Here is a 27329-nt window from a genome sequence, read left to right on the forward strand (position 1 = left end):
GAAGGCAGATCAGGGTTTTCTCTGCGCTTTTGAGTGGAAAGTGATCTATAGCCATTACATTTCAGTTTCTGTGGCAATTAAAAAGCGTCACTCTCTAGAAGTAGGACCACGCGGGGTAAACTGTCAGTTGCTTGCATTTTATTACCTCGTTTGCTTGAACAATGTCACACCAGTGGCGGATCTAGGGGAGGGGCCCGGGGGGGGGGCCTGGCACCCCCCTTATTTTGGGTAAAAAAGCGTCTAGTGAATTGTTGCATTCTCGAAAACAACGCAGTTGGGACTTGTTGCAACATAAATCTGACCAATGGTGGCTTTTATTGACCATATTTGGTTATGGAGTGGTTCATAGTTGTTTATAAATAACTCACGTTTTCTTTTTTCTTAGAAACGGCATAGTGGTATAGGCATAGTAGTCAGTGGTTGTGTTGTCTTACCATAAATGTGCGGTTGACAGTTTACATTTCTTGTATACTTAAATGTCAATTTGTTTTCTTTTCCCCGAAAGCTAGAGTGCTCAGTTTGCATAAATCTGATCACTGCTCACTTATCACTGCTCACTTACCATACTTGGTTGTGGAGTGATTTATAGCTGTTTACAATCAAAGCACGTTTCCCTGTTCTTTTTCGTAGGAGGCAGATTGATCTTTAACCGATACACTTCAGTTTCTGTGGCAGTTAAAAAGCGTCACTCTTAAGAAGTCGGATCACGCAGGGTAAACTGCCAGTTGCTGGTATTTTGTTACCTCGTATGTTTGAAAAAATGTCACACCAGTGGCGGATCTAGGGGAGGGGCCCAAGGGGCCCGCCGTCCCCTCCCCCCACCCCGCTCTATATTGGGTGAAAAAGAGAAAATCGCAGAAGGAAGAAAAGCTGGCAGGGCAAGTAACACTCCCCCCCCCCCCCCCCCCCTTAGCTCAAGGTCTGGATCTGCTAATGCACACAGCTAGTGCATTCCTAGGGATTTTTTTTATGTCACCAAAGGGTTGTTTTCTTGGAACTTGGGAGAGTGAATGAATTGCATTCTTTGTGTTCTGACGAATAAGACGTACCAAATTGAACTCAGTAACCTCTGCCAACATACGAAAACGAAAGGCTTTGGTAGTTTTTCATCCCTCGGTCGTTACATAATTTTAACGTAACCCGTGGAACTTGCTTGAGAAACATGGCGTTAATTTCATTGAGTTCTAAGTGTTTTAACGCCGTGGAAACAGCTCTGGAGGCTGTGAAAAGCGGCGATGCTAAACGCTCGGCGGTCGTTCTGCGGTCCGTTCAGAAAGATGGGCAAATGTTGAAGCAGAAGGCTGCAATCCTTATTGATAAGCTGAGTAAGGCAGAGGAAGATCATAAGCGTAAGGTTGAGAGCCTCACTCGGCAAATGAACGACCTTTTCGCTGAAGAGACGCAGCTTTCAAACAAAAAGCAAACATTGCAAAGTAAGAATTCCTCTTTGACCGACGAGAGGCAACGATACCAACGAAGCAAGGAAGAGGCCTCAAGCAGGTACCGAGAGGCGGAGAGGGCGAAGCGAGATGCAGAAAGGGAATATGAGAAAATGAAGCCTTTCTTCTGGATACCCATTGTTGGTTTGCTCCTTGCTATACTTGAGGACAGCTCAAAAAAGGCGTCTGACGCTTACAGAGAAATGCAGCGCCACGAAAGGGATGTCGATAAAGCAGAAAGTGATCTCAGATGGGTTAACTCTCGGATCTCTGAGGTGAGCTTCTTACATCTTTCATGTTTAGTGGAAAGCTTTTATCACTAAGGAGATCGATTGGCTGTTCATTTAATAAACAAGAATAGCGTATAACTTTATGCTGATTCCCTTACGGAATTTCCCTTCTGTGGAGCGCATATACCGTAGGCTGACGGTAGATTAATTTAAAGGATATTGCCTGTGACATTCAGTTTGACTCATTCCAATATTTGGCGATTGTTTCGAATGAACGTGCGTAAAAATGATTTTATTGTTGTCTGAGCTGTCAGAGTCTTCTTGTTTAAATGAACTTTTGCGAGAATTAATAGAAGTGGAAAATGTTGTTGACTCAGCATGTGGCATGAAAACCTCCAAACCCACGACAATGGAAAGCTAGACAACTCCTTTAAAGCAGTGCAATGTCGTTCAATCGACCACTTCTTCAGTAAAACAGAAGTGAACAGTTTATTGGCATGTTTGCCGTCTGGTTTCATTTGTTTCTTCGTTTTGCGTTGAGTTTTAGCTAAATTAGCAACATGGTGAACATTCGAAACCACAAATCGCGACGGAATTGCTGTTACAAATAGAGAGCTTTAAATTCGGCGCGTCTTTAGTTAGTTGCGTCGACGTGCTTGTGTATCGCGAAATCGTCTTTGCGAATGAGTCAATTGAAGTGATGTTGTCCCAACGAACTAAATTAGAACCTGAATAAGGGTCAGGGGCGCCCAAATAAGAGCAATAGACGTCAGGCGATCCAAATTTGCAAGCTGGCCTTTGCCAGTTTTAAGGACATATTTCTCCCTCTGAAAAAACAAAATGGTAATAAAAGAAATAAAGTTAATACTTGTCCCCGGAATATTTACATTTGTTCTTGACAAATTACTTGTGCTGTGATGGAAAATTAAAACTAACACGTTCTGAAGCTTTCACTCTTATCACACATGCTTCGTCAGCAGAAATGAATATTTTTCTTCGCGGCTAATTTGCGTTTTATTTCACTTTTAGTCTCTGGAAAGGTGATTCGTTACAAACGAATATAAGATGAAAGTACTTTTGCAATATGACTAAAGTTGGAGTTGACACGTCGCGGAATAAAACTCTAACTCGGCCGGTATCATATTTGAATTGAATTTCTTGGCCCGTTAATTAAGGCCTTCTGAACAAACTATTGCGCGGTCATGAAGCATAGGTAAGTTTTTGGTTTGTTTTCTTAGGTAGAGAGAGACCTAAAAGAGATTTCCCGAAAAGTAGATAGACTGAGGCGCGAACGAGAAGCTTGCCATGAGAAGCTCAGTGATATAAAGAACATGGTTTCATTTATCATGCAAGCTGTTGCATTCTGGGATGAAGTAGTCTCGGTGACGGAGACAGCCACAGTGAAAACTGAAAACCTCCAAAGGATAGTGAATCTGGCTGGCAAGAAAACCGACCCTGTAAGGATCCTGAAGAGTTCCGGTACCCGCACTATGATGGCGTCTTTTAAAGATCGTTGGATGGAAGTGGCAGAGATGATCAGTTCTGATCGAAACAATGTGATTTTTGACAAGGTAGAGCTTACTCAATTAATGCTCAAGTTTACTGGCTTTTCCTGCCACTCATAGAAATAATTTGAAGGCGAGACATTTATATAGTTCTAAATAAAAACCACATTCCCTTAAACTGAGACAGTACAGGCGCCTGCTACAGTTTTCAAGCGTAACTAGTTAGCACAAAGCATCGTACCTTTTAAAGCACTACATCCTACACTTGGGGTAATGTTTTCAGTTGAACGTTGCATCTAGTGCTAAAATGTTTTGCAGGAAAATGTGTTGTCACTTTGTCAATGCCCATCGGATTTAGGTTTCTAAGAATTCTTTCTTTTCTCTTTTCTTGTTTGTAGATAAAAAAATATCATTTTAAGGTAATTACTTAAGATATTTTTTTCATTGTTTTTCACTTTGTTCCTTTATTGATTTTGATTTGGTTTTGGTTAATTTTGATGATTTCTGGATATTTCATTGGATTGTAAAAAACAAAACAGAAAGGTGCATCATAATGTTCACGTCACGTCACATTGTCATCGTTGCATATTTTAGAACCTCGAAGGAAACACATTTGTCGCCGTGCTTTTAACCTTCCCGCGCCTATCGTGCATGGTTTAGTGCCCTCAAAGCTTTCCAGGGTGATTGCAATTGGCAGTGTTCACGATTGATGGTCGTGATGTTTATGATAATCAATTTCGTTTTGGCTTTCTTAGTTAAATGTTATAACCCCGGAGGGGTGTAAATGAAAACAAGTTCAATTGGTGTGAGAAAACCTTAATCGGAAGGATTCTGCGGGTTGCAGTAAAATGCTGCCATGGGCAAAAGGTTTTATTTGTTTATTAACGCACTTCCCTTTGTTGAGAAAATTATCACCAGTTTTCTTTAGGCTTGAAAAACGCGAAAGCTGTTTGAGAGTGACCAGCAGGCCTTCCGCCGTTAGAATGTTTTAGCCATTCGTTAGGCCTTCTTTTGGCTACTTCATTCGAATATTTGGAAAGGATGACGTAATTCGCCATACGCGATCAGGCTTATGATAATTCAGACGATTAACTCATGTACTTCTTCCTTCAACAGGAAACACTGTGTCTTATGTAATCCTCTTGCTTTTGTGAGACGTCTGCCATGCAGTTTACTCTCTCAAGAACGCGCATGCAAGAAGACGCTTTGATGATAGAGAAACAAAAGTCAGTGGAGGGATCTTCTGCCACCTTAGAATGTTTTGGTACTAACATATAATGCGAAATTGAATACAAGTACAATTTTGCTGTTTTGCCAGTAGTGTCATAACCGCCCTATAGATAATTAGGAATTTTGTTTTCAGTTATAATTCCCAAATTTTTGACAAAAAAAAAGAGATGTGTATATGGAAAGCTCAATAAACACCTGGTAGCTAATCCTCAGTTTGTGAGCCGTTTGCTTGGCTTGTTTGTTACCACAAGAAAACCTGAGAAGAATCCTTCTGGCCTACAAACTTTGCAAAAAAGGTTTTATGATGAGATACATCTCGTATAACTTATTGTGAATTGATTCCAGTTGCTTGGCTGAGAAGTTTATCTCTGATCGTAAAGATATTTATTAAGCTAAAGAAGGATAAAATTCAACGCGATATTCGAGGTCAATCGTAGGTGTTTCATGGCTAGAAGCAAAGCCACACCAAATTGGACAGCCAGGAAGCAAGCCAGGTTTAAGCTGCGACTGCTTTGTAATCAATGAAACCCCCAAAAAGTCTTCCAAACACTGCTTCTAACAGCTGAAATAAACCGCCTTTGTTCGACTCTACTCCTCAATGTAATTAGCAATGCAGGTAGCACGGTGTTACACGTTTTCACTCGCGTGGCAAAATCGTGATTACATGCATCACGTTTCTTTGAGGACCTCAGGCCCGTCCACACTGCGCAGGTGGAATTTAAAAACGCAACAATCACCGGTCATTTTGGATTTGTGTTTGAAGAAAACTCGGGCAGGGAAATCACATGATTATGGTGACGCCATCGTTTTCGAAAAGCTCTGTTTTCAAAATGTTTTCAGTCCAGACGAAAGCGAAGAGCCGGCGTTTATCAATTCCTTCATTTTTAAGCAAAGAACGTTTTCGAAAAGCTCCTTTTTCATGACGGATTAGTGTGGACGGTAGGCCCAACCGAAGAAATAAAGCTGCGTTTTCAAATTCCTCCAGCGTAGTGTGGATGGTACCTCAATAGAACGGTTTAACGTTTCCGTGAAAAATTGAATTGGTAGACACTTGGTAGACACTTGGTAGAGAAGATGTAAATAAATACTTTCGCAACCAACGTGACCTATGGTCATCTATGCGCTTGCAATATTGAATAAACGACAAGACAAGGTATAAAATACACTTTCATTTATTTCGATCTGCAATTTAGATCTAACGACACGACCATTTTCATGAGAAAAAACACTCCGTGAAAAAATGTGTGCTGAAAAATAGAGTTAATGTATTTGGTCTTCTTTACAGACGAAAAAGATTGTCACCTAACGTTCGCGGAAAAAGCGTTGTGTGACGACTACCTGATGTGTTGCATGACATCGATCTCTGGCATTGCCAATAATTTCTTTTGCAATAAACTTTGTTACTGTTTTAAGCGAGAGCTTCCTCGAGAAAGTTTCTCGGAAATTGTTTCCGTCTAAACACTAACACTTGCTTTCACAAGTGTTCATTATATTAAAATCGTTAAAGCTTCGAGTAGAGTATTTTTTTGTGTGTGCTTTTCATTCCTGGAATAAATAGTCATAAAATTTCAAAATGGCTATGAAGGCTCCGTCGTAAAAAGGTAGAAATTTGCGAGTATGAATTTTGAGGAAAAAACTATCATGAGATGATTTCATAATTACTATAACGATCTAGTTAAGTAAAATAAAAAAAGGAAACCTGTGTAACAGGAGAGCCCAATTGGAAATAACTTTACTTCAGAGAACTTCGGTGTTCTTCGTAGAAATATTGGAAACGTTCGGCAATTACCGAGCAGGTACTCTCGGCCTTCTCGAATAGTATTTCGTGAAGAACATTGGTGTAACAAGGACTGAAGAGTATAATGTCAAGGAACTAATAATCTAGAAGAAAACTACTATAACCAGTTAAAGTTCGTCTCTTTTGTCATCCGGCTTGCTATCAGGCTGATCAGGGGGGAGGGGGTTAGGAGGTGCCTTCATGAAGGCCAAAAAGTCTTGCTCTGTTCGGTCTCCATCGTATTCCACCACAAAAGAGCCATATCTGTAATATTTGATGGTCGGGTAACCGTTGACGCCTTGTTTGTCGCACAAATCTGTGTTGAAAAATTCAAACAAGTTTAAAGATCAAGACATTTCAAATTAGTCCTTCCCAGACCTTTTTCCATTAAATAGCTTCACGGAGTCGAGGTCTTATAGCAGCACGGGAATACCGAACACTTCCCAAAATTCCAAACGTCTTTCCAAACCCTTCCCATGGGCCTCCAGTTTCTGACGATTACCAGGGATTGGCAATGAGAATCGATTAAATGACATCATTCATTGCCCTGTAGCGGGCGAATCCTCGCTTTTATTCCTCAAGAATCTACAATAATTTTGACCGACTTACCGCTGTCTTGGGTGCAGTCCACAGTAGTAAACGCCTTGCTTGGTTCATCGGCAAATGCTTCCGAAGCTTTTAGGAATTTGGGCTTTGCGTTCTGACAATGACCGCACCCTATATGCGAAAAGGAAACACGTTCACTGCTGTGCTTTGCAAATTTTGCCTCGTACCTCCCCTTTAACGTGTTAAGCATGCAAAAAAAAAAAAAACCTATGTACAATTTAACCCAAGCATAATGTTAGTCGGGTCACTTTTCGTGTTACTTACATGGTGCGTAGAACATGACTATGACGTGCTCTGTTTGGGACAAGAACGTTTCAAAGTTTGCAGCCGTCAAGATCTTTAACCCTTCTGGTTCGACGTCTTTGCCAGCTTCCTTTTCGTCGGGTATACTGTGCGAACCGCTCATTCTACAAGAGAAAGATAACCAACGTAACCTTATCGCAAATTGCATGCGATACCCTCCATCTAAAGCCTACTTGAGCTCAATGTTAAATCACTTACTGAACACAACCAGAAGTTGTTACCGCTTTTAAAAACAACTTCGTAAAGACCCACGTCCAAAACTTTTGAAAGACAACAGGCCATTTTCAAGTAACCTTACGCCTCAGTTTCAAAACGAGTCCTCGTTCAAAACCTTTCAAAAGAAATGAGTTTGATTTGCATGAGAGTATAGGTGTTGGCGGAATACATTTCCATATGAATGGTTTCGGAGTCGGGGTCCATAAACTCGCAAAAAAAGAACGAGGCCAATATCCAGCCATCCTGACCGAAGCTTGGTCAATAAAGGATTTATTACATAGCTTTCGGGGGAATTTTTCTTGCGGGACACGGCGGGTAGTCCCGAGCGGGCAAGATGGCTCTATTTTGCCCGCTCGGGTAGCCAATCACAGCGCAGGATTTGATTCATCTTGCGCGCTCGCGGAGCTAACCATATAATAAAAAGAGATATAAGCAACTCGGAAATAAATTGTTTTCGTGGAACTTCAACCATGTGCAGTTAAATATTTAACTCAGGTAAAGAGCTAAATGAACAGACTTACGTTTTCATAAAAGTGACTAAGTCCTCCGCCGATCTGTCACCCTCGTATTCTTTATCAAATGCGCCGTTTCTACAAAATAATTACCTTATGGTTATAATTGTTTTAGTTTTAATTACTCAAAAAGCAATAAGCAACTAAATTCTCCTTACAATATCAATCTATGTCAAGCACACAGGTGACGAGAATCAAGAAAATGATCAACTTTGTCGCATGTAGCCTCGAAGCGTCTTGTAAAGTGAAAAGACCTTAAAAATGTCATAACAGCAAATTGGAGTTCACAAACAAAGCAAATCGCTGTTACTTACTTGAAGTACCTCACTGATAGCCGGTCGAAGAAAAGAAATATGAAAAACAAAATAGACCAGAAAACATGTACAGGTAATGAGATCTGGTATAAAAATCGTGAAGTACTGTCAATTTAAATAAACAAGACAAGCGTACGAGGAACATTCAATTCCGTATGTTTAAAAAACTACGCCTGGTGCCAAATCTTTCAAACAGACAAGAAACTGAGTAGAATGAAAGCGGTGAACATGAGGGTAAAGCATCAATTTCAAGCTGATGTTAGCAACTCAGAAATACCTTTTTCTCCGTGCGAAATTTGTGTTTTAAGGAGAGGAAGCTCTTCGCGACCGTTCGTGCAAGGCACTTCTGCATTTCGCAGAGCTACTTAGAACGCAAATATTCTTTACTGTACGCGGTACAATTCTTCATGAAAACTGCATCGTTAATTATAGAAAACGTAGCGCATTTTATACAAGAGCCTAAAGCAAGCTTAAATTATCAATAAGCGGCGAAAATTACCTGTGGGATATCCTGCAATTTCCATTTGTTTACAGAAGGACCTGAATTGAGTGCAGTCAATGGCGGCTAACGCCACGGATGGCTACATGAAAGAAGAATTGGTGTTAGTCAATGATGCAACGACCTTAAACAACGGAGGCAGAAATCATAGCTAGTCCTAGATAACAGAGAACACAACAAAAATGATGTGATTTTGTTGAACAGCTTTAAAAAATGACAGAAAAAAACATAAGGAAATGAAGGAAGCTTGCTATGGCGAGGCTGAAAATAGACCTGGTAAACATTTTCAATGATTGCTAAGAGCATTCTCCCCAAAGCTAAAATGTTCGTATGGATGACTTACCAGTTCCTCACTCAGGATCTCTGCGGCTTTGAAGTAGTCTGGCTTCATGGATTTACAATAACCGCAGCCTTAGGAGAAAAAAAACAGGTTTGTACAACACAATTAAATACTAATCATCAACAACGCTCACTTCCACATTATGATCTTAAAAGGCCACTTTCGAAATACTATAGTCCTAACTTGGTGAGGAGGCTTAGGGGAATATGATAAAACAAGAGAAATCATTCGTCACTCTCGATGTTACTTCTTTTGCTTTACTCCCTGAAGTCTGGGTGCCATGTTAGAATTTTAATAATCCAAAAAAGGACTTATTTGAGGCATCAAGTTTTGCTAAATATCAAAACATTTAAAATGCTCTTTCTATTTCCGGTAAACCAATAAAAGGTTTGTATCAATTCTTTTGACTGACACGTGAACGCCAGCTGCAAAGCACGTGGTGTTTTATATGTTACCCTGGCTACCGATAAGTCTGAGGCTGGATCGGAAGTAAAGAATCAAGCGTAAAGTAATTTGGAGTGCAGGAAATCAACTCAAGTATTTCTTTTGAGCGTTAGCCCTGGAAGGGAGGGCCTCGGTGGGATTCGAACCTACAACTCCAAAACGTGCAAAATTGCGGTGGGAATTCGTTGCAAGTTTTGCCAATAAGTTGTTCTGTCTTCTGCTGTTGACAAAAACAGTCTACCTAAAATACACTCCCAAACCGTAATCAAGGGCCTATGTATAAGGATTTTAAACCGATCAAAGTTAACAGTTTACTTACGAGGATTGAACAGCATGACCAGCACTGAGGAATGTTCTCCTATGAATTTATCCCACGTCTCGTTCGTAAGGAAATGCACCTTACCAGGCTCCTTACTCCAGTCGGGTGGCGGTGGAGGTGGGGCGGGCTTCTGGGGACTGGAACACAGTATGTCTCTTGGTGTTAGAATTACTTTGCAGCTAAAAAGGCTCTTCAAATATTCAGTGACGCATAATCTATTTTGGTTGCTTTTTCTAGGACCGCCAGGAAATGCTGAACAAAATGTCGAAAGGAAAACTATCTTCAATTCTTTTCAGGAGCTATTTCAACCGCTTCTACTTACTCTTTCATAAAAGCGAGCATATCTTCAGCTTTCCTTTTCTTGGCGTACTTAAAGGCAAACTCGCCATCCCTGTAAACCGTAAAGGAATGAACACTGTATCAGTTCATATTCTGGTCAGGACAATCAAACAGTCTTTTCGTCATCTTCTGACGAGGTAAGACACTATGAAGTCTCCGTATTCGCGGTAACGTGTACATATCTCTCGTAAAACTACAATTATCGCGATTTTGAAGCTGTTTAATAATTTAACCTTTCGCAAATCCAATAAATTTGTACAGTTGGACCTCGCTTATCATCGAACACGGTAATTTGAAATTCCCCGTTATTTCGAATTCAAAACCATTTCTCTTGGATTTGCCCTTCAGTCATTGACTATCGGCCATTTCGAACGCTCGCTATTTCGAACTATTTTTTGTTTTTCTTGAGAGTTCGAAATAGCGAGGTTCGACTGAAATCACAGCCAAATGAGAACAAGCCGAGAAGGTAAGACTGTGAGAAGGGCGTTTAATCAGATAAGTTCAATAAAAGCACAAGAATAGTACTGGAAATCTTGTTGAGTCATTCCAGGATCATTTGGATGTCGTGCGATTCGGCGAATTAAGCAGGTGTCTGATTTTTAGATAGGAAACAAAATTACGAAAAAAGTTATTTTCTAAGTCCTTACTTTGTTACTTACTTACAATACTTACTTGAAGTATTTCACTGTTCCATTTGAATTCAAAAGAAGGGAAAGGAAAAAAGGTAATTTTAATACTGTCAACTTTCAACAACTACAACAACAACAACAAGTGAAGCATTACAAATTTCAGTTCAAAGTATTTCTAAACATTAACATGCCCGTTTCGTCTTTTTTCGTCTAAGGAAAAGGGAATGAAAGTGAATTGCAAAGGGAATTTAGGTAAAAACTAATGTAATGTACTTAACACAGGGCCTAACAAGTTCACGAACAAGACAAAGTGAAGTTAGACTGGATAACACATAACTAAATCATCTATTCACGAGTTACTGTACTGATCTGCGCATGACAGGAAGTGATGTACTCACATGAGGGATAACGCTTGACTTCCTGTTCAGTGCAGAGTTCTTTCTCCGCAGTGCAATCTACTGCGCCTAGGCCACCAGGAATCTACCGAAGAAAAACATTTATTAACTGAAGAATATTTCGCGGACGCTACAATAAAGACTCATAATCACAAATAGACAGTCAGAGACACACGGGGTGCACAAAACTCCGTGAGTCAAATACTTCGTAGCTGGGTTCACACTCATTTTCTAGACTGAAAAATGTATTTACTACGATTATCAGTCGAGTAAGGCGAGACGAAAGTTTGGTCACCAAGTTTTAACGTAAAAATCGTGTTGTTGTCACGAGCAACTGGCTCCGTATCCGTTGGCAACTTGTCCGCCTTTGACGTCAATTGGCAGCAAAGCGCGCGAAATTGTAGGCGACGCGACAGGCGACCAACGGCTGTTGATATTGTTACCAACGGAAACGAGGTAAGTTGCCCGTGACAACAACACGATTTTTACGTTAAAACTTGGCGACCAAACTTTCGTCCCGCCTTACTCAACTGATAATCGTAGTACATGATTGTTTATTTAGTCACCTTCTTCTTAGTGTTGATTTCCTTGGCCACTTGAGAAAATTCGGGTTTGATTTTCTGGCAGTGTGGACACCCTGTTTTAATCAAAATAAATAAACAAATAAACAAACAAAATAGAACAACGAAACGACGTTATAAATGAACGAATAAATTTACCAATCAATGACGGAAATAAAAAAAAGAAACAACATAAACGAATACTTATAAAGGATTGCTGAAAGTAACATTCAGCTATATGATGCCCCAAACAAGTCGCGGTTGATTCCCAATATGGTGGCAATTGGCTTCCTTCCCAAATCAAACCTTTTGATTTCCTTGTTGCCTGTATTCCTAGATTAACTGGCCAGAGAGCAAAAACTTATGAATTGAAGAAGTGCCTGGTTGATCTGCTCTACTTTAAAACCTATATTTTGATTCGTTCTTGTTACTGCACCTCTTTCGTTCTTGGGGCTAGAGGAATTGTTTGTGTTTTTTATTTGTTGTTACGTTTCGCTAATTATAAACTTGAAGGTAATTGGTGCAGGTCGACCTTATGTGGTAGCCGGGGGAGGGGGGGGGATCTTGAAAGTACGGCAATTCTGCACTGGCCATAAGCCTGGCATGTAAGATTTATAACTTACATGGAGCGTAAAACAGGATTAAAGCAGAGCTGTGAGTCTGGATAAACTCCCGGAAAGTGCTCCCTGTTAAATGAACCACATCAGTATCCTCGTCACTCCAAGCAGGTTCAACCGGTTTTTCAGGTTTGGCTGGTTTGGCGTCAGCTGATGCTGAATCTTCTTGACTACAACAAGAACAACAACAGCGAATTGTAAGAAATGGCCTGTATTCTGGCTACACGCATTACTCATTGAGGAGTTTGATAAGTGGCCGAATAGGTCGAACCCTGGGCTTGAAAATACTCTAATGATCTCGGTTCCACTTGTTGACACGTGTTGTTCTAGTCGTGTTGTTCGAGTTGACGTCCATTGCTGAGCTTGAAAAATAGCCATCAAATGGGGAAAAAACACTAACCAGGTCTTCTTCTGTTGAAAAGTTGACACAAAACGATTTAAACAGGCGAGCTGGCAAAAAAAGAGTTTATCGCCTTTTGACGTCAACACAAGCGAACAACCCATTTCAAGAAAATTTGCTGCAGTGTTCTGTGGTCTATGGCTACTATATAAATCAGCGCATGTTATGGCATGGTTGCATTAAAAAAAGAAATAAAAAAATAAAAATAAAAAATAAAAAATAAAAAAATAAATCGCCCTTTCCCTGTAGTGAATTTCAAACTTACATCAACAAGAAGTCTACAATATCCTCCTTCGCCCTCGCTTTTCTGTATTCCGTAGAAAACTCGCCCTTCCTGTACAAGACAAAGACGGCAATTCAATTATCTAAAAATGCCTTTCATAACAATAAATCACTTGACTTTTCTAACACCAAAATGATTGTTTATGGGCACGTTAAGTCTACATAAGAGCCAAGTGGACCATCAGGCCGGAGCTTATCCCAGTTTCTGTAGCATGAAATGACTAGGAGTATTTCTACTCTCCCCTGGATGGGAGGCTAGTCCATCGCTGGATTACCCCAGCATTAAATTCGCCAGTACCCATTTATAAACCTGTGTGAAGAGAGGCACTGTGAGAGTAAAGTGTCTTGCCCAAGAACACAACGCAATGTCCCCGGCCAGGGCTCGAACCCGGACCGCTCGATCCAGAGACGAGCGCGCTAACCATGAGGACATCACGCCTCCCAGATTGTTCATACGCTCAGGAATTGAACTGAAATCATCAAGAGTGCAGCTACAGTATTTACCAAAAATATAGCCTTACCTGAAGTATTTAACTGTTTGTTTTTTCAGTTTTCCAGTCACGTGCAAAGAAAAAACAGAATTGTTAGACCAAGAAAGAAAATGACAAGAAATCTTCCAATGTAGTTAAAATCTTTGGGACTGGCCAGCGAAAGGAAAGTCCACGGAAACACACACGTGTAATGTTATAAAAAGTGCCCTTTCACTCCTCCCCGCCTGAACAATAAAATCTGTAATCGCACATCTAAAGGGTGGCTAAACAAGCGATTCCCAAAATGCGCTACTAAAAGTCGCCAGTGAAAGCAAAACGTGAAATCGGTACATGATTGAGCTTACTTGTAGGGTATCCTCCAATGTCAAATTTCTTCGCCAGTGATTTCTCTTTAGTACAGTCCACCGCCGCAAGCACGCTACGAGCCTGCAGTGATCAAAAGAAAACAGAAATAAACGGTGTGATAAATGATTTTAGAAAATAACTTAAAGAAAACACGCGCGGTGATTGGTTTAATCTGGTGTTTCTATTAAGGTCATTCCACTGAAATAGAACCTGCACTGAGATTTTTGTGCAACTTTGCTTATTGAATGTTTATATTATAGGAACTCAAATTTTGAAATAAAAATGAGGGGTCCCCATGTTCGATTAGGAGCAACAGCACCTTGTTTATACCCATTAAATCCTTATAACAGCACTATGATTGTAGTCACGATTGCTTGCTAAATTCACGTTTCCGACGATTGTTTTTTGTTCTACACTGAGAATTGGTCCATATTTATTTTACAGAGAGAAATCTATTACTCAATTCAAAAAAACAGAAAAAAATGATAGGTCACCATACTCGTTTGCGAGAAAATGACGATTTACCTCCATGGCGAGGTCCAACCGTAAAGAAAAAGCCGCCATTTTTTAATGCGCGCGCGCTAATCACGCGTGAAACTATGCGCAGTAGGGATGCGCAATGCAATACTGGGGAATGACCTTAAGCAATTAGATTATGAGCTCGAGATTTCTATCGCGTGACAGTTGCCGAGGCATAGAAATCGACAGCGAATAATCTAATTGTTTTAGTATAAATCGTTCAAAACGTTTTCTCAATCCTCTTCACAGACACCTCGAAAACGCAAAGAATCGGCCCTCATTTTGACAATAATCGCACACTTCTAGGCTACTCACTATCTACAACAGAATAGATAGTGAGTAGCGTAGCCAATCAGCGAACGACATTCGTAATATAGAACGCTAGCAGATTTATACTAAAACTCGATAGGGCATATGTTTCTCTTTCTTAAATGGAGTGCAGTTTTAAGGCACGCTGGCTTTACTTTTGGAGTGCTAGACGAGAGAAACATAGGTAGGAGGTAACCACTTGGAGTTTGAGCCCAGCCCATGGTGTTCTTGGACAGAACACTTTATTCTTGCTTGCCTCACTCCATCAATGATTAAGTCGTCTACATCAGTACATGTGGATTGTCAGCCGAGCGTAACACTTGACAAACTGCTGGGATCAATCTGTGATTTACTCACCCAGGGTGAGTAGCAACACCCTTTCGCTTTACGTGGCTGCGTTACTTTTGAGTTAAGTGCCAGTCTTACAAATAGCAATAATTGGAGAAGAAATTTCCCTCCTAATTATGTATACGCACGTTTTTGCTCTGCAACTCTTGTGCAGCCTCGCTGTATGCTGGTTTCATTGCTTTGCAGTGACCACACCCTGAAATACGAATGAATATGTTCAAGTTGAAACATGAGTCAAGGTCTCGCCTGTTGTACCCTAAGAAGAAAAACACTGAACACTGCTCTATGGAGCTCGCTCATTGTTAAGCAACCTGAGAATACACAAGCCGCCATCGTTGTTCTTTGTGGTAAGTACATCACATCCATAAATAGTAATATCAAAAATCTTGCTTCCCGTTTGTGATCGTTTAGTGATATTCCAGTCATTTGCTTACTGCAAAACCATTATAGTTCTTTCACTGGAATGGTGATAAAGCAAACAAAGAAGTCTCAGAGGATTTTCGTGTTGATGAAACGATGGAATCCCACTTTCTCGAAGTTACCCTCTCCTCAGTTGAACACTGCAATTTTATCCCAATTTCTCAAACTATTCGAGGTTTCAAATCAATTTTCGTTTCCGCCTTGGAGGTTCAAAAATTGAATTCCACAGTTCCTTAAAATAAATTGCTTGGTAAAACTGCTGAAATTCAGACAGCTAAATTAATCTGACACTCATAACACAACTTACATGGTGCATAGAACATGACAAGAACTGAATCGTGAATTTTCATAAAGTCATCAAAAGTATCGTCAGTTAAATGAGTGACGTAGCTTGGAATGTCTTTCCATTCTGGCTCAGGGGGTGGAGGTGGGGGACCCTCACGGGGGTCTTCCATGAACTGGATAAAATCCTTAGCCACCCGACCCCCAGTGTACTTGAAGTCCTTCTTGCCATAGTTGAAGTAACGAAAAGTGGGGTATCTGAAACACAACAGAATGAACAATCAACACATAAATTCTCCTTTCAGTGTTCACACAGTTCCATCGAAACAGGTGATGAGAATAAAGAAAATAATCAACCTTCAGTTTCAAAGATCAAGAAAGGATAATAAAAGGCAATTCATACCCATGGACATCATACTGGCTACACACAACACTGTGAACTGTACAGTCAACAGCGGCATAAGCAACCTGATCAGTCAACAAGAAAAGCAATATTTGTCACTATTAAACCATAATATTATTACACCATACTAATCCAGTTCTGGCCCTCTCTCTCTGCCACACAACACATGTGCGACAGAGAGTTCGGAGGGCCAGAACTAGACTAGATGCCATACAGCCATAAAGACACTTCAAAGTGCCACTTGCTACTCATATTTTCAGATAATTTGCTATCAATATTTATCTATGATGGAGACTGAGAAACTAGTTACAGAGATAAAAAACATTTTGTTTGCCATATAGTTCTAGTACAGAAAAGACTTTGCTGCTTCCCATAATAAAGCACAACAATTATATCATTTTTCCAAAACAGGAAATGAAACACCACACAGAAACGAAGATAACTTCCTTGCCTTGTTGTTGTCTGCATCATGTTGGGCAGCATCCATAAATTCTGGTTTAGCTTTCTTGCAGTGACCACACCCTAACACAGATACAGGACATAACACATTTGAACTTGTCTTAACATAAACACAGCACACTTAAACTTGACACACGTGAAACCAAGGGTGCTTACCATTTACAAAAACCATCCGGTAGGAAATTTCAGGCATAAGCATTAAACAATTGAATGCCACGTTGAGGGAGAAGGAATCGCTATAAAGTATATCCACATCAGCTAGAGAGACTTAAAAGAGCAGAAAAATAGCATCACCTCAAATCACAGCCCATATCTTCTGAAGCTTCCCAAACGGAATAGCGCGAACCATTTGATTTTCCAACTGGAATTTCTGGTTTTCCCATGTAAATGGTAAGTACCCCAACATTTAAGTCTGCTACTTACATGGAGCATAAAACATGACCAAGACATGTTTCTTCTTCTTAAGAAAGCCTTTGAATGTCTCATCTGTAAGGTGCTTCACCTCACTGGGGATTTCACTCCAATTTTGCTCTGGGGGAGGGGGAGGGGGTGGCTCCTTTGGACTGGAGAAAGGAAGAAGATAAACACAGATCATCTACTGATTCCTTTATGGCAATGCAATTGAGACTATGGACTTGGCAGTCATGTTTAAATGGCACTGCCCATTAGGTACAGTACATGTAAGTTCACTTGACATTGTGTTATGTCTTTGTGAACTTAGACACTTTTAATTACTCATAGTATTGTACTTTTCTCTACAAAATTAGTACTGGCATGTTTTTGGAACAAACTGCAAAAAATACTACCAAGTAACCTTCAAGGACTAGAATACCATCTGGGGGGAGAAGCAAATGTACCTCTGCATGCAATAACCAAAGTTTAGTGCCAGCACTGATGAATGGTCAGAGTTTTCCAATCGTTATTTATTATCAAAAGTCTTCAGTGGTCCAATTCCACAGTAAGTATGTGACCAGTGGTAACATGATCAAAACTCTCTCTCAATTAGTTCCGACCAGTTCTGATAGTGATATGGCTGGAATAAGAAAATCAATTGGCTGGCGTCAGAGTTCTGCAATAATTATGTATCAAGTGCTAATTCTGCATAGACATTTGTACAAATACAAGCTTCTCATGCTTGCCACTTACACTGTACATGCACGTGCATCTAATACAGAGCTCGAAGTTGCAACCACTGGGGTTGCCAATGCAACAGATTTTTCTCACTGACGACTAACTTTTCACGCTTTTCACTGAAATACTTTTGCTGGTAACTAAATCTGAAAACTTAGGGGCAAGCTGGCCCCAAGGGTTTTTACCAAAAAGTCAAGCCCTGTAATAGGCAACTCCACTTTAGAATCTGCAAGGCATCGTATTCACGCAGTGTGCTTTCTTAAATCACAATATGATCACAGCTCTTACTTACTCCTTCATAAATTCAACAATCTTATCAGCTGTTCTCTCATTCACATCAAAGGCAACTTCACCGTCTCTATAAATCAGTGATAACAAAACAAAAAATGGTTTTCAACTCTAGCTGTAAAAACATATTTTTAAATATTAACAAAATTAACAAAACTTGAACACAGGAAACTTTAAGAACTGAAAAAGTTAAGAACTTTAAACTTACTTGAAATATTTCACTGCAAATAAATAAGAAAAGAAAAAAAAATCCATTAATTGAGGAACAAAGCTACGACAAAATTGAGACCACAGTGGCAGTATGAAAATTATTTTCAATACAGTACTTGTAAGTACTTATTCACCACGACTAGAGATAAGTGAAAAACAACAATAATTTTGATAAGAGTTTTACCTACAAGTCAGTGAATACAGTGACATTTTTTACCTGTTGGGTAGCCCTCAATATTGAATCTTTTTGCTACTTCTTTTGCTTTTGTAGCATCTACTGCTGCTAGAATACCTGACACCTAAAATGAATAAACTCTTCGTCAACACGTCAGAGGAACACAACAGTTGGGATCTCTCAGAATGATATTACAATAAATATTCACATCTTTCAACAACAACTTAATTATGGTGTACAAGCAAAAATCTGAGCACTGTGTTCCAGGACTCAAGATTATATAGACAGAACTACATGTACATATATGCAGCACTTTTAAGCACAAAACTAAAAGATAGAGTAACATAAACTATTTACTGGCGATACCTCTTCATCCTTCATAGTCTTAGCAGCATCAGTGTACTCTGGTTTCATAGCTTTGCAGTGACCACACCCTAAGATTCAATAAAAACAAGATTCAGTGTCTTAAAAGCCATGAGCAGTAAGCTAGTGACAGGTTAGCAGATGTTTAATCTATCATCAGCGTGGACAGGCTAGGGTGGCACAACACACTGTGTCTTGTTCCGAGGGCATTCTGTCCCATCTGACCTCACCCACCCACTCACACTCACTCACTCATCCACATCGGGACCATGAGGACTCTTGACGCTGGCCAGAAAATCATGCCATCCACGTCTGAGCCCAATGCAGCAGCAGCTCCCCATGTGTGCCATCCGGGCTTGTTCCTGTCCTTCTCCACAGTTCTTCTCCACATCTCTCTTGGCCAACCTCGCCTCCTCTTACCTTCAGATGCCCACATCAGTGCAGTCCTCGAGATGTTGTCAGGTTTCAATACTCAATACTCAATACATGCCCTAACCATCGCCATCTTCTCACTCGTATAAGGACTGACACTAGCATACTCCCTGTGGCTTCGTACAGCTCTTCGTTGCTCAGATGGTTGGACCAGAATCTCACCCACTAACCCACCCACTAACAATGGAAAACTTAAGCAAACCACAATGGCAATGCCAACAAGAATGCCACCAAACAAAAAGGCTTTATCAGTGAGTAGAACAATAGCTGTGCAGGTGTGCTATAAGTCTTTGTACATTTCTTTGCCATCCTCTGCACAACAACAATGTGAAATGACTAAGTTCTACGTATTTATTTGGAATTGAACACTGACATTACAGACATTACATAATCAAATTGAGCAAGTTCTGAGACCTATAGATACTCTGAACAGATCTAATTCCGTAAGATATTAAATTATTTTATTTTTTACAAGGAGTTGTTGTCAGGGTCGCAGTTGTCAGTGCTCAAGTTCTCATATCATGCTGAAAGCAAGTTTCAAAGATACTTACATGGAGCATAGAACATGACCAGGACTGAAGGATTGTTAGCAATAAAGTCGTCAAATGTGTCATCTTTAAGATGGATGACTTCACTGGGTATGTCACTCCATTCTTCTTCTTTAGGGGGAGGAGTTGAAGGTGCAGGGCTAAAATGAAACAAAAAAATCACTTTATTGTACTGCAGTTTTAAAACCCAAAATAGGGTCTGGCTTCCAAGGAGAAACACAGCTTTTACATTACTCACTTTCTCATCCACTCTACAAGAGAATCTTTGTCATGTTTTCCTGAATAACGATACTTTTCTTCACCACCTCTGAAAAAGTCATATTAATGATAGAAAAGGGGTCAAAAGTAGGTTAAACTATGCTAATAAGAACAGCATAATATGTACAGAATTTCCAACTTTTAATGCCCGCTTCAAACAGACACTTCTTTCACTGGGCACACACTGACATGTGCACATAGTCCCAAAGGTATCTGGACACTTAATATCTACTGTGATTTAACTTTAATGCAAATTTAAATATTTATTAATTAAAATAGTATATTAAACATCTTACTCAAAATATATCAAAGTAGGAAATCCAGTGATGTTGAATTGCTCTCTTATAGGATATCCTTCGTATGTGTCTACATCCATACCAGCCATTATCTGATGGAGAAAATACTTTGTGACTTAACTTTATTACGTTTTGAAATAAATACATGAAGGCAACTGCATTAAAATATAAACAATCACTACAGACGAGAGGTTGGTCACACAAATTTATTTAATATAATAAGATCCAATTTACTATATCTAACATTTGATATTGTTAGGACTCACAGCCTCTCCTTTGAGTTCAGTAGCTGCCAAAGCAAAGTCAGGTTTTAACTTCTTACAATATCCACACCCTGCAGAGGAAACAGAAGCAATGAATAACAACAAAGTACAAGGGAATAATTATATGAAAGATCATATCTTTGAACTGCAGAAAAAGATGTGAAGACATGATTGATCATTACAGTTAAACACACAACATCCAGGCATGGATCATGACATTGTTGTTATATAAAAAATAATGAAAGCCATATCTGAAATCACAGGCACATATAAAATTGTTATGTACAAGGTTTTGGAAGACAGTTCAACTTACATGGAGCATAGAACATGACCATAGCTGGTTTCTTCTCTTTTGTTGTCAGTTTAACAAATTCCTGCAAAAATAAAATAATTATATAATTAAGAATAACATTGCGCAGTTCCAGAAAATATCCCCCCACAAGAGGGATTGGAATTTCCTGGGGAGTGGGGGGTTCTGTAACACCAAAAAATTTAAAGAAATATATAAAGCTTAATTGGAATTTCCAGAGGGGTTTGGGTGGTCTTAGAAAAAAAAAAACTTCCGTGGGGGATTAAAATGGGTAATTAATAATGATAAAACTTATATATATTTTTATTTGACCTCGACTGCTGTGATTAAATATTTCCACCATGGCTATCAATATCAGGGCTGCCATTAAGGGTTGTAACCCCCAACACCTGTTACGGCTGAGTATGCTTGCTTTTCCCTTGATGCTATTAAAGAAATTACCTGTTGTTGAAAGAATTCATCCACAAAGTATGGAGTATGGGAAACATCAATAGAAGGACTTCCAGGTTTTCATGCACCCTTGTATAGCTGATTTAATTGGTCAACTTGAAAAATCATGACAAGTTTGAAATGTTTAGAACTTCACATAATTTACTAACCCCTCTAGTGTGAATATGCTGTACATCCTCTGTGCCTTCTTCTTCCTCCCATGGCATCTCTCCCAAAGGATCATTCAAAAAATTTATCATTGACTGCAGAGATACAAAGGTTATTTTCAAAGGACAAAAGTCAAACATGGAATATCAACATCACTGTGCTAATACAGTGTACTGCCTCAGCATAGCACAGTGTTCTGATGTCTCTAGTACGACAGCAAATCTATACAGTTTTAATAACCAAACTTTTACACAGACTGTATATACAATATTAGACTTCTTGTTCTCAGAGATACCTGTATCACATTGCCCAGCCCTAGATAAACTTAAACACTACATCGACAACAGTGTCACTATCGCAGGATAAAACACTTAGTATACCTTAACTGTATTCTTTCTATCATAATCTTTATTGAAGTTCCCATCTCTGCCAAATTGAAAAGAATGACTAAGATTTAGATCTCCTGGAATCTTTAAAGTACAGCGAGGGTTAGGTGTATCGGGGGGAAGGGGGGGGGGGGGGAGAACAAGGTAACTAGGGTTAGTACAAGGTAAGGAAAAAAATGAGAAGGGAGAATAGAAAAAAGATCTTCATCAAAAGGGTAGCTAGGATGTGTAGTGAAGACATAATAATTTATTTTGTGAGAGGGGGGTGGTGTGGTCAGTTTGAAAGATTGGAAGGTGCTCAGGAATGTACTGATGGTAACATGATAGTAGGAGTAGAGGGCATATGGGTGATATAAAGAATATGTGGGGAAGAGGAGCAAGTAGGCTCTTTTGGAAATGCTTACTATTGATAAAACAAAACTGTAAAATAAACATACTGCTATCTGTCTATTAGATTTGACTCTCACATTGAATCTCAACTCAGTGGTATGCACAAGTGACATAACTTGTGAAAGATGGAAATATTCCTAGTTACTTCATTCTTTTCAGCTATTTTTTCCTTTTTATAAGTATAGGTATAAGGATTTTTAATGAAACTAACAACCAATTGAAAGTGCAGCAATTATCTGCAAACGTTTGCACAGGCACATGTAGGTTAGCATTACCTAACGTTTAAACTTACTTGTAATGCTTAAGCACAACAGGTTGTGGTGAAACTTTAAGCTTCTTGCATAATTTTTTGGTATCTTTGCTTTCCCTATGAAGACATACAAAACAAATTGTAAGTTCTCTAGACAAGTTTTGGAAACAGTAGAAGATCTAAAGGTGCTGGAAGGCAAAAGAGAGAAGATAAGACCACCCTTACTTAAATTGGGGGAGGGAGGGGGGCGGGTTGAGGAGGTTGGGGTAGAAGGGAAGGTTGCTGGACCCAGGCTTCCCCTAGTCCACAGCTAAGTACACAAAATAGTTTGGATACCTGGGCAGTAATCTAGACATAATTTCTCAGATCCAGATTCTCTTTTAGAGAGGATAAAGGCTTTCTATGCTAGGTTTTGGACTTGTATATCCAGGAAAGGCCTTTGGGCTATAAGATAATAGCCCCATTTTCCCTCAAGGCAGCACAACCTAGAGTAGCTATTTTCTCTGCACCCAGGTTTTGTTTCTCAAACTTGCACCCATGAACGTGGAGGTTAGTGCACTAATGTTTCATCTACTATACAAGAAGGAGAAAAACGTATTAAGATTGGAATACAATGCATATATTAAAAATATAAGAAATGTATCAACTTGACAATTTAAATATCATTATTTTTTTACAACAGTGACAATATGAGTAAGAGTGATTTATGATAATTACTGCAGGTGTTCGTTGCTTTTATCTTCAGCTGTCTAGATCATTTAAATACAACATACCCACAATTTATATATGCTATCGTTCCTTTTCCTCTAATTTCCTCAGCAACTTGTGCCAGAACTCCAAATCTACTTGAAGCATCACGTTCTGCGAAAAGAATTGTTTGACAAAGCAGCTTGCAATTAACACTAAACGCGGTAATTTTTTTCCGGTTTCCAGGGTGACTTTGATATATTTTAGAAATCTAGACGAGTGCAAACCCAAAGAATATCACCAAACGTGCATAATGACTCATGCGAGTCCTAACATTCAATATTTGGTCTGGAAAAAATATTGGAGATATTTGTGCGATGAAACTAACATCCCCGAAATTTCCACTCGGGAACAGACTTCGTACAAATAATTCTGATCACGCAGTGACCTAGGGCTAAATTAAGGCTAATTTTGAACTTGAAAATTCAAATTTAGTGAAATAAACATGGTTATTAAGCTGTAATATAATACTGCCTCAAATAGGATAAGTTCTTTTTCACAAAGGAAATAAGAAACGTAAATTAAGCTTAATAGTAGCTATATTGTTTTTGAATATTTTCTAAGAATTCCTTCAAACAGTGCATTCGATTTGGTCAACGTAAAACTCACCACTCTGAGCAAACAAAACTAGTAAATTCGTGTGAGTCCTTTGTAATTTCTTGAATGGTTTTATATCATTTACTTCTACGATCGAGCTCCTGTCCACCTTTTTCTTGGCCTGAAGGGATGGTCCCACGAGCTGTTAAAGTATAAAACTGCAAATTTACCACCGTATGAAATTCACTCAGGAAATGAACAGCATGTAAAATTAAGGGTTGTTAAGAATGTAATTGGTTAAAATCTAGAACAAAGAAAGGACAATAAGTATACTTACAAATGCTAGAAAAAGAAGCTTGGTTAACCCGTAATTTTTCTTCCCCATGTTTATGGTGTGAACTAAAATTCGTGTTTACTACGATCCCACGAGTACAAAATTTCTCGATACAAAAGCGATGTTTTGCCACGTGTGACTGGAGACTGGGCAGAGCAGATTCCCTGGAGAGTACAATTTTCAAAGAGTAATTTTTATTGGTTATTTTTAACAAGGGTGATTTTAATTGACCAATAGAATCAATTCTTTTATCTAAACAAGAATAGGAGACCCTGAGAGTATTGCTCAGCAGTATTTTTTAAGAATTCTCCAATAAAATCAGATCGCTGATTGGAGAATTCTAGAAACATTATCCAATCACAGCCTTTTTTATATGCTAGTCTTTGCACAGCTGACAAAATGGCGGACAAGAAGGACAGTTTGGTGAGAAACACCGTTCGTTCCGCTTCTTACAATGTCATTCTGCAAGTTATGTTTAGGATACTCACCTTTATGATGAACGGCATTCTTCTACGCTACACCACGAAAGATATGATCGGAATTGTGAATGTGCGATTGATGCTTCTGAACCAAACTATCGTGTTTGTAGCGCGCGAAGCATTCCGTAAAGCTTGTCTCAGCAAAACCGCAGACAAGAGGTGGGGTCAAGTCATCAATCTTCTTTGGTGTGTATCCCCGCTGGGAGTTCTACTGTCGTCCGTTCTTGGTTATGTATGGTTGTATCTTCTTGAGATTCCTGATCCAGTGAAGATTCCAAATTATCCTTTAGCGGTTATTGTTTTCGCAGCCTGCGGATCAATTGAACTCTTGTCCGAGCAACTCTGGGTTGTTGCTCAAGCATTTGTGTTTTTACGGCTCAAAGTTGTCATTGAAGGCATTGCAAACTTTGCCAGATGTGTCATTACTCTTGGACTAGTAGTTTTCGTACCAGATCTTGGGATCATTGCATTTTGCATTGCACAAATGGCATTCTCGCTTTTATCAATGGTTCTCTACTATGTGTACTTCATATACTACATTAACTCTAATCCTAAAGAGAAACTTACTGCTGCAAACGACTTCCCTCTGAAATCAGTACGCGATTTTTTCCCAAAAACTCTAACTGACAGGAGTTTTGTGAGTTTAGGACTGGCTCATCTGACATGGAGCTTTTTCAAACAATCCTTCTTAAAGAAGATCTTGACAGAAGGTGAACGCTACATCATGACACTGTTCAAGGTGTTAACTTTTTCTCAGCAAGGAATTTATGATGTGATTAACAATCTTGGCTCACTGGTTGCCAGATGTGTGTTTATGCCAATTGAGGAGAGTTACTACACTTTCTTTGCTCACACCTTGGAAAGAGGGAGCTCAGCTGACCACCAATCACCAAAATCAGCAAAAATGGCCTCTGAGACACTAGAGGTTGTTCTAAAGTTTGTTGTTTTAGTCGGGTTGACGTTTTTGGTATTCGGCTACAGTTACTCCTTCCTGTTATTAGACATATATGGAGGTGCTACTCTCAGTAGTGGAGAAGGTATTTTTTCACTCTTTTAAAGCATACTCTAATTGAGGGTATCAATGGAGTAACCTACCTCAGGCATTAGTGCTGATGGTTGGAGGAGCCATGTCACGATATTTCAAGGCAGTTTTTTTCTGATGTACAAAATTGCTTTCAACATAAAAGAAATATTTTCCTTGTTTAAAACACCAAAAAGTAACTGCTGCATAGCATATTAAAAGCCATCCCAGGACTTGAAATTACGACCGATACGGTTTCCTGTTTATGTATTGAATAAGCAGCTTAGGCAGGGGGATTCAAGAACCATTCTGACAACAGTTACAAGTCTAGCAAGCTTCACGGAAAGTAATTGCTCAGTTTTGCTGTCCATTTTCAGGTCCCTCTCTGCTGCAATGGCATTGCTTGTATGTGTTGATAATTGCTGTAAACGGCATGACGGAATGCTTCATGTTTGCTGCCATGAGCAAAGATGATGTTGACTCATATAATTACAAGATGATGGTATTCTCAGCAGTGTTCTTAGGGGCGTCGTGGTATCTCACCATTCTTGGTAGTGTTGGCTTTGTCATTGCCAACTGTCTGAACATGCTCCTTCGGATTTATCACAGGTATAGAATCAAGAAACAATTAATTATTGCACACCCTTTGGGGAAAGCCTCGATTCACTTGGCCTAAACCAGGGATATAGTTCCACGTGCCTTCTCTCTTTTTTCTTCCTTTTAGTTGTGGAAATTGTTTTATATCTTACATAAATATTGACCAGGAGTGTTTTAGGGCTTGTATTTACTGTGCTGTAATCATTTTGTACAGTTCATTAGAAGTTCAATGCTTGAGTACATGTTGGCATTTTAAAAAATTCAAGTGTCAAAGTCTTTTTGGATTGAATGCGAGTGTTATGTTAAACTCTTCTATTGTTGGTGCAACCCCTGAAAGACAATTATTATTAACAAGGCAATTATATGCATGCACACATTATTGCCTTGTACTACAACATGTCAAGGCCACTTAGCCTTTTGCAGATATTGTGCACTCTATATAATTTATTGATAAAAACAACATTTTCTGCATAATTCATAGTACAATCAATCAATCAATCAACTTTCATTGCACACTCTTTACAGAATTTTAAATATTGTTGTAGTAAAATATGAAGTAAAACTTTCCTTTATTTTTCAGCCTTATATTCATCCACAACTATTTCAAGGCAGCCCCTCATCTTAAACCTTTACAAGGTCTTGTGCCGTCACCTCCGGTGTTAGTGGCATATGCTATCTCCTGGGCTATAACTGCCATATCAGAGGCAAGTCTGTGCTGTAACCATGGATGGCTTTACCGCATTCTTCATATCGGTACTGGTGGTATATGTTTGCTGGTTGTCGCGGCTTGCATTTACATTAAAGAGAAAACCCTTGTGGATTTTATGTTGGAGCACTGGCTCGGAAGACAAAAAAGGAAAGAGGAGTAAAAATAGATCCGCTGAAAAGCCTGGGAGTAAACTCTCCAATCAGGGAAAAAAGAAAAGATTAATACTTATAGGAGTGTTGTAGAACGGTGGAAGTTATCCCCACCCCACTCCCTGTTACTATAGACCTTCACTCTCCTCTCTCCCCCTTCCCTCACTATTTTTCCTTTACCTTGAGCTGCGAGCCCTGTCACAGGCTAAAGTTCATGTAAATTGATTTTTTTTTCTAACTAAATTAAGAGTGTGCTGAAACAGTTACATATACAGCATCCATTCTTCTACTATTACAGCATAGAGGGCATCATGTGAAAAACAAATT

General features: G+C 39.3%; 3 protein-coding genes across 5 annotated transcripts; 2 read left to right on the forward strand and 1 right to left on the reverse strand.

The window, feature by feature from the left end:
* The first annotated feature begins 908 nt into the window (after positions 1–908).
* On the forward strand, positions 909–4616 carry LOC110054335 (uncharacterized). Of its 3 annotated transcripts, XM_020760719.2 has the most exons (4): positions 910–1714; positions 2908–3240; positions 3573–3593; positions 4291–4616. In XM_020760719.2, exons 1-4 carry the CDS (start codon positions 1163–1165, stop codon positions 4309–4311), a joined length of 927 nt encoding a protein of 308 aa, XP_020616378.2. In that variant the 5' UTR covers positions 910–1162; the 3' UTR covers positions 4312–4616. The 3 variants fall into 3 exon arrangements, with proteins under 3 accessions (XP_089141546.1, XP_020616378.2, XP_020616379.2); XM_020760720.2 differs by lacking the exon at positions 3573–3593 and having other exon boundaries at positions 914–1714; XM_089285420.1 differs by lacking the exons at positions 3573–3593; positions 4291–4616 and having other exon boundaries at positions 909–1714; positions 2908–3529.
* Positions 4617–5560: 944 nt separating this feature from the next.
* On the reverse strand, positions 5561–24218 carry LOC110054336 (putative protein disulfide-isomerase A4). Its single transcript, XM_089285417.1, has 36 exons — positions 24051–24218; positions 23786–23915; positions 23203–23290; positions 22472–22546; positions 21784–21829; positions 21406–21498; positions 20810–20870; positions 20500–20567; positions 20234–20325; positions 19918–19986; positions 19683–19819; positions 18703–18770; positions 18379–18460; positions 18160–18172; positions 17956–18021; positions 16956–17095; positions 16525–16595; positions 16074–16138; positions 15696–15928; positions 15097–15164; positions 13792–13873; positions 13478–13490; positions 12940–13008; positions 12281–12444; positions 11664–11734; positions 11101–11182; positions 10746–10758; positions 10057–10125; positions 9735–9871; positions 8975–9042; positions 8632–8713; positions 8133–8145; positions 7828–7896; positions 7052–7194; positions 6791–6898; positions 5561–6497 (listed from the first exon to the last, which is right to left on the reverse strand). The coding sequence occupies exons 1-36, from the start codon at positions 24096–24098 to the stop codon at positions 6310–6312; spliced, it is 3084 nt and encodes a 1027-aa protein (XP_089141543.1). The 5' UTR covers positions 24099–24218; the 3' UTR covers positions 5561–6309.
* Positions 24219–24411: 193 nt separating this feature from the next.
* Positions 24412–27069, forward strand: LOC110054386 (man(5)GlcNAc(2)-PP-dolichol translocation protein RFT1-like). The gene is made up of 3 exons (XM_089285419.1): positions 24412–25563; positions 25925–26156; positions 26725–27069. Exons 1-3 carry the CDS (start codon positions 24447–24449, stop codon positions 27011–27013), a joined length of 1638 nt encoding a protein of 545 aa, XP_089141545.1. The 5' UTR covers positions 24412–24446; the 3' UTR covers positions 27014–27069.
* Positions 27070–27329: the final 260 nt, after the last annotated feature.

The sequence above is a fragment of the Orbicella faveolata genome, unplaced genomic scaffold (assembly GCF_042242905.1).
Source record: "Orbicella faveolata isolate gen_17 unplaced genomic scaffold, um_ofav_v1 contig_13, whole genome shotgun sequence".
NCBI lineage: Eukaryota > Metazoa > Cnidaria > Anthozoa > Scleractinia > Merulinidae > Orbicella > Orbicella faveolata.